The 7749-nt window shown below is 31.0% G+C and overlaps 2 protein-coding genes and 2 long non-coding RNA genes across 4 annotated transcripts; 2 read left to right on the top strand and 2 right to left on the bottom strand.

The window, feature by feature from the left end:
* The first annotated feature begins 141 nt into the window (after window positions 1-141).
* On the top strand, window positions 142-1539 carry LOC123678434. The gene is made up of 3 exons (XR_006747248.1): window positions 142-292; window positions 518-585; window positions 1507-1539. It is a non-coding gene; the product is annotated as an uncharacterized LOC123678434 (long non-coding RNA).
* A 2913-nt stretch (window positions 1540-4452) lies between these two features.
* On the top strand, window positions 4453-6067 carry LOC123677827 (tetratricopeptide repeat protein 19 homolog, mitochondrial). The gene is made up of 3 exons (XM_045614552.1): window positions 4453-5006; window positions 5426-5900; window positions 5966-6067. The coding sequence occupies exons 1-3, from the start codon at window positions 4527-4529 to the stop codon at window positions 6046-6048; spliced, it is 1038 nt and encodes a 345-aa protein (XP_045470508.1). The 5' UTR covers window positions 4453-4526; the 3' UTR covers window positions 6049-6067.
* LOC123677829 lies at window positions 5122-5426 on the bottom strand. Its single transcript, XR_006747141.1, has 2 exons — window positions 5241-5426; window positions 5122-5185 (listed from the first exon to the last, which is right to left on the bottom strand). It is a non-coding gene; the product is annotated as an uncharacterized LOC123677829 (long non-coding RNA).
* Window positions 6034-7592, bottom strand: LOC123677828 (protein catecholamines up). The gene has a single exon (XM_045614553.1). It carries the CDS (start codon window positions 7419-7421, stop codon window positions 6282-6284), a length of 1140 nt encoding a protein of 379 aa, XP_045470509.1. The 5' UTR covers window positions 7422-7592; the 3' UTR covers window positions 6034-6281.
* Between the last annotated feature and the right edge of the window lie 157 nt (window positions 7593-7749).

Here is a 7749-nt window from a genome sequence, read left to right as displayed (position 1 = left end):
ATAGTAAACTAATGATTATATTCTTACGTTTCTTTCATTATCAAGAATGATTTTTCATGAAAAAATATTTTCTGATGTATTATTTCAACTCTATCAAAAGAAATTAAAAAATAGCTTTCATCAACAATCAATACTAAGGACAACGAATCCTTTATCCTCTATGTTCCTCCCCTCCTAAATCCAACATGTCATCTTTACTTTAAACAGAGGGTCTTTAGCTTTGTAGACTCGTCGAAATCACAAGTTATTCAGACCATCGTCTGAGTTAATTCGTGGTAAAATGAGAGCTAAGGTGAGATTTCATTGAAATTTTTTTTATTGTATTAATATTTTCTCGAAAACATTCTCATTTCTTCATCATTATGGAAAATAAAATCCAACCTTAAAGATTGGTTTCTTATTAACCTCGTGTTCACTCTATGATTTTTTTATAGTATGGCCATGTTTTCTGCTTCAACTAACTCTGAATTTTTCTGTCTTTGATTCCATATAATTCAATGTAGTTTTTCTTTTTTAGTGGAGAAAGAAGCGTATGCGTAGGTTGAAGCGAAAACGCAGGAAGATGCGTGCAAGGTCCAAGTAGATGTAAGTACACAAGAAAATTCTACTGTTTGAGATATTCGTTATCCCTATTTGTTGAGTTCTGTATGAGCCATTACATGCATTGTCTTTACGAATAGGGAATATTATATCTGTAATTCCACCTGCCCTTGTCTATCGATGTAAGGCGCAGTCTAAGATTGCAGTACAATTAATTCAACCTATACTATCGATGCAAACTTACTGTAATAGTGGAAATTCTTGCATCTTCATGAATTAAAATTGAAATTCTCTACAATTTTGAATCTATTGTTACATGCAACGTCTGTATTGGCCATGTTGATCTGCTCTTCAAATTCTTCTATTGAAATTTGTATATGTGTATACCACATGTATTTAGATTGTACGTTAATTCATCTTGTTTGAAATAATTCTTAATATAGATAAAAATTACTCTTGTATATATATATAGTAGCAAATTTAGAGTCTTAGGTATATGGTAGAATCAGTTCATAAGAATATATCGACTCGATTTTTTGGAGGAAAAAGAAAACCGAGTCGATATACCCTTATAAACTGATTCTACTATATATATATTGGGGTTAATAGTGTTCTGCAGTACTTATATATAATTATATTTCAATATACAGGCTAAGAATAAAATCATACTTTGACATTTTACCCAATAACTTGAGTTGTCTTTCACTCTGAGGAATTTATTGGATCTTCAAATTATTTTCATAATTAATATCAAATTTAAAGAATTGGCCATGGATAAGTTTGTACTCTGTAAAATGGTTCTGAATAATATTTGCAGAATTGTAAATTTTTTATGATGACACTTTTTCACCATGGAATGAGACTTAATGATTATTCCTCAACATGCACTACCAACTGAATGTTTTCTACAATTTGTAATGTGCCCGGTATTATTGGATTTGTTTTAATAATTGTTTCTTTTTTCAGGTTCCTGTGAAGCTATGGGATCTCCATTATTTGGAAAAAAGTTCTTTGATTTACAGATTGTAATATAATTTGGTTATCATTGTAACAAACAAAAAAATTATAAAATGTTGAGGATTTTTGTCAAGTGTGTACTCCCTTTTCGTGAATAAATTCTTGAAAAAAATTGTATTTATTTTTTACCTGTGGAATTCTGTTTTAAATGAATAGAATTAATTAGTAAATCATTAAATTTGTTCCCCCGTCTGGTAACGGGTTAATATGGTAATATTAATTCTGCTTTGTGAAAACGCTCATCAGTTGAAACCATGGACAGTGTCACGTGATTTTTCAGAAGATTGTAGATAAGATGTCTAAAAGCATGCACTCGTCAATTTTTGAATGCAATCACATTCTACCAAATTGAATGAAATTATTTCTTGATGGCGCCGCAATGTTTTACTTGTCATTTCGACATTTTTTTCTTTGATTTTGATAGGATACATTAAAACCCGATCCTGGCCTATTAAAAGCGATGTGCGACCGAGTATGATCGTGCAGTCGTGAAACAAAACGTTTATTAGAATGAATTGAAATAGCGAGTTTATTAGTTTCAATTCCAAGAATTACTTACACATATCATAACTATAATGAAAGATATGTAGGTACAAAATGGCACAAAACTCATGAATAATATAAACCTGAATACTTATAACCAAAATAAAAATCATCTTGATTAACTGAAGGTCACAATATCAAAACGATTAGACAGATTATTAATATTTCACACAAATTTTGAAGATTATCAATCCTTATGATCGTCGCCATTTTGCTTAGGAGCTGAGCGACTCTTAATACATTTAATATTGAAATTCTATGCGGCGCCCGCGCACTTCTATATTTTACCTGATTTCTAGTTAACAGTTGGCCTGCTACTGTTAGTTCTTAGGAAACTGCATAAACGTCCTCATTGATTTGTTAGCGATGAATATGGTCAATTTGACCATATTCACCGTCGCCATATTGTTGTGCGACAATACCAACTACCCAGTGTTCCCAACGGAGAAATATTGAGTTTACTAGAAAAATACCGCTAATATCAAAAATACTATCAGCCATAGGGATTATTCACCCACTGACTATTTCCAAAAATGGAGCAAAGCCTTCATTTATACACTAGGCCACAGTTAATTCGTTCATAAAACCACCTTTCACTAATGTTTTTATTTCCAAAAGGTGAAATTTTTGCGAAATATTGTCTCAAACAAGCCTATCTATCTATAATATGACTCTGGATGAAACTGATTTAGCCTAATATTGTTCGGGAGCTGAGATTTAATATACTATTTATAGCATTTATTTATTTATTTATTTTATATTATACTTCTATTATATATTTATTTATTTTAGCATAATATTGTTCTGGAGCCGAGATTTAATATACTATTTTACTGCTGTTTGTAAATTACCCTTAATGACGTGTGAAAACAATGTATTATTTGTATTAATCACCAATAAATATCTTATCTTATCTTATCTTATCTATCTGGCGTAGAAGCCAGAAAAGGTACACATAAACTTCACTTATAAACTTTATATTGTGGAATTTTTCGAGCAAACTCAATATTTCTTCGTTGGGAACACTGGGTAGTTGGTATTGTTGCACAACAATATGGCGACGGTGAATATGGTCAATTCTTAGTTCTTAGGACTGGTGTAGGGATGGGCAAGGGACAGGAAACTATCGATATATTCTGACAGTATCGAAATATGTTGAGGTAAAAATATCTATATATCGCTGTAATACTTTGTAATATTTTAGCGTGGGAAAATTTTGTTGAATTCAATAAAGTTTTTCTATCATAGAGGAGAATGACGAGATTCAGTTGAAAACGACATATTTAGTAGTTTTCAATATTTCGCATTATGATTTCGACCACACGAAACATATTTTGATCTACTTCCATTAGTCGAAAATCCAGAATTTTAGTAGTTTGTTCGATATTTTTTTTTATATTTCATACAGTAATAATACACGTATAAAATATTTTGTCATCAAAAATATGCAGAATTTCAGTTTTGGGATTCTACATTTCGATATTTAGGTATTTCAGAGTTTCAAATTCGATATTTTCAATATGTCGCATTTAGATTCATCGTGACCAGATTCAGTTGAAAACACATTTTGTAGTTAACTTCCATTTTTATAGAATATTTTCAAAATGAAGTAGGTACTTCAGTTCTGAAATTCTACATATCGAAAATATTCGATATTTTTTTTGAAAGTGTCAAATTCGATATTTTTTAATATTTTGCATTATGATTTTGACCACACGAAACATATTATGCTCTAGTTCCATTAGACGAAAATCCAGATTCATCGTAACCAGATTCAGTTGAAAACATCATATTCAGTAGTTTTGCATATTTTCAATATGTAGAATTCCAAAAATGAAAATGCTTCTGATTGTATGGGTTAATATGGGGTAGGTAAAAGGAAATTTCAACAATAATCATTAAATGGTTCAGGATGTTTATGTACAGAAAGAAAGGTATGTAACAATGGGCGTTGAATTTTATTACAATTTTATTATGTCTTTTTTTTCTTGAGCTTTCAGCAAGATTAGGACGAAACTTTTTATTTCCGATGAGTAGAATTTCAAAACTGCTACATATATCGAAAATATTCGATATTTATTTTATAGTCCGCTAAATCAGGATTTTCGACTAATGGAACTAAAGTATAATATGTTTCGTGAGGTCGAAATCATAATGCGAAATATAAAAAAATATCGAATTTGATACTCTGAAATCTATATAAATATATCGGTTGAAAATATCGACAATCGATAGTATCGAAATTGAAAATATCGACGATATTTATCGAAAATTTTCTGAAAAATATCGGTATATCGATATTTATTGCCCATCCCTAGACTGGTGCATAAATCCACCATTAGTCCTTAGCAGGGGGCATAGATAAACTAGTTCTAGTCAGATTAGTTTGTCTATGTCTGTAGGGTAGTCTGATATTTGACTGAAAAATGTTGCGATATATTATAAAATTGATTCCAGCGACTCTTAAATTTCAATACATTCGTAATTATGGAGCTGAATCTAAAAAAATTACAAAAGCATTTCTGAGGTATTCATCTATTTCCTTCAAAAACAAGAATAAGTCATATTATGAAAGCCCACCAGCATTCTTTGGAATATGGGGTATAAATATTTTAACTTGGCTTGGATTTACTTCCGGAGATGAAGAGAAAGAATCTGAGTTGATTAAGATATTGAAGAGAGCAGTTCTCTGCATGAAGAAGGAACAGTATAATGCCGCCGAGCAACTATTACATCTTGCATTAAAAATTGCACAGGAGCAGCAAAATGAACAAGGAATTATCTATTGTTTCGATTTAATGGCTAACTTGGCGCTTGAACAACTAATTTTTGATAAGGCAGAAAAGCTATTTGTGGCAGTGCTGCAAATTTTACTTAGTAAAGGAGTACAACAAAATGATTTAAAAGTATAGTGATAAGATCATTTCTGTCTCATATATTTATATATATAATAGTTTGGGTTTTTTATGGTCGGTATTATTAAATAACAGTAGAGGGTTAGGGATTTTGACCAACGAAGAATTCAGTTTTCACTCTTTATTCATTTGCCAAGCTTTTGGAAAAATTCTTTCCTTCTTCAGGGTTCCTAAAATACAACAATTTCATCAACTTAAATTACACAATCACACACAAATACATACTGAATTTGAGGTTTCCTCTTCTTATCATATAGTTGATCTTTATTTTTACAAATATCATGCATTCAAATAACAACAGAATAAATTTCTAATCTTTAATATACTTCGAAACAAGAATGAATACATATATATATATATATATAGGAATATATATATATATATAAATAAATCTTTCTTCAAATTTTCAGGTAATACATATAAGTCTAAAATTAGCTAGAATAGCTCAGTTGAAAGCTGAAATGGAAAAAGCTGAATTAGGCTATCAGTGGTGTCTTGAAAAAATTAAAGAACAGAAAATAGACAATCTTGATGCTCAAGTACTTTCTGGGGTTATACAAGACTGGTATGCTCAGTTTCTTCTTGATAAAGGGGATACTGAAAAAGCTTTAACTTTTCTAAAAGGAGCATATGAAGTATGTGAAGAAACAATGGGTTCACATAATGAAAAATCAATGCTTCTCTTAAATGATTTAGGTATAACAAGTTTCAGAGCTGGGGATATGGTAAATGCTGAAAATTATTTGAATAAGGGTATAAAGATTGGTCATAAAGTTGATGATCAAACGCATGTAGGAGTATTACATGCAAATCTAGGACTTGTGTTATTACATCAAGGTATCATCAAACAAGCAGAGAAGTATTGTGTGGAAGCTTTAAAACTAGGTGAAGCAGAATTGATCATAAAATAAATTTTTTACATTCTATTGCCGTAATTCAAATTTTTTCAGGTACAAAAAATAAAAATGACGAGACCATAGGACAAGCAAACTACTGTTTTGAGCAAATAAAATTAATCTTGGAAAACAAATAAAAATTTAATATAGATTTTACATATTATTTAATTCAATTAAATACTTCTACTTATAAGAATGTGATATATCAATTTAATTACCTTATATATATATATTACTTTTATCCAAAAATTGAACACTGCAACTGATATTCAGTGAATTACTAAATTAAAGGAATATAAAAATATGTAATGAAGACAACAATTTTTTTTTCATTATTTAATGTCGCATGTAAAATTTTTGGAACATATGTTCATTCGAAAACAGATATAATCACCATCAATCCTATACCTGATAATAATGCAATTACTTGGAAAATAGTCTGTGTAAAACTAGGTTTTTCTTCATCTAATAGTTCAGGAATCACAGATACAAGAGCAATATAAATGAAACCCCCAGCAGTGAAGGGTAAAATCCAAGATGCTGCCATTGCTCCTTCACTATTCTGGGCTAACAATGATATAGCTGTGCCACAGAGAGCTCCAAGAGCAGTTACCAATTGTAATAACAAAGCATTTCTTCTAGACACGCCAGATTGAAGCAAGATAGCAAAATCTCCTATTTCATGCGGTACTTCATGTAGTAAAATTGTTATAGTTGTTACAATCCCAATAGTATTTCCTGCTAAATAAGATGAGCCAATGGCTAGTCCATCAGTAAAGTTGTGGCTAAAATCAGCAGCTAAATTTAAATATCCAGCAACTTTGATATCTTTTTCTTGTTTTGAATCACAATTTGTTATCAGAGGTTCAGTTACCGATTCATTTTCTGTCTTACCGCCTTCCTTTTTTTTCTTGATCTTATTTACATCTGTTTGCTTTGAGTGTGAATGACCATGACCTCCTTTAAGAATCCTCATGAATTTTTCAATGATTAAGAAGGTAACAATTCCAGAAAGAACCCATAATCCTACAGACAAATCATGAACATGGACATGTTCATCATTTTCGTGGGATTTATGAGTATGGGAATGGTGCTCATGAACATGGTTGCCAGTTGCATGTGGAATTAGATGTAAAAATGCATCTCCTAATAATCCACCAGCAGCAAATGCAAGCAACACTTTCAAAAGTGGCTGCTGTTTTTCTGTGTCATTCAGTGGCACTAAAAACAAAATTAAAAAGGGGGCTGCACTTATTAACAATGTCGATCCCATAGCATGTAACCAAAGGTCTTTCAGCTCAAGAGCACTTTCTGATTTCCTATAATGTGAAGAGTGATACTCATGATGTTCTTCAAAATATTTTTCGTTCGCAGCTCGTGAATATCTGAATGAGGGCAATTCTTCTGAGTTATGGTGATGGTTATGACCGTCATGAGAGTGTTGATGTGGACTACAGAATGCGAATAGTAATATAAATAAAACGAAAAACGATAATTTCGAGGAAACCATTGTATATATTCGATTAGATTTTAAATTTCATAAAAATAAAATCTCTAATGATACATTTTCAGGAAATAAAAACAAACCATTCGGTTAAAAGGATGCTGAGTTAAATTGTGATTGGACTGATTAGGTTCATCTTGCACGTCATATGTCAGTGTATTACCACAGACCATAGATAAACTAATTCTTGTTGGTCTATGCCTAAGATGCATAGAAAACCTGGTGTGTCTACTTATACCTGTAAAACTTTCAGACAAAACGGGAGATTTTTCAGATTTATACCTACTTGATTTCAAGGGATCGCGGTCTGTTTCAGATGGCGCATACATCGTTT

Source organism: Harmonia axyridis, chromosome 4 (assembly GCF_914767665.1).
Source record: "Harmonia axyridis chromosome 4, icHarAxyr1.1, whole genome shotgun sequence".
Classification (NCBI taxonomy): domain Eukaryota; kingdom Metazoa; phylum Arthropoda; class Insecta; order Coleoptera; family Coccinellidae; genus Harmonia; species Harmonia axyridis.
Note: the sequence above shows the minus strand (reverse complement) of the source record. Positions and strands in the feature narration are given on the sequence as shown.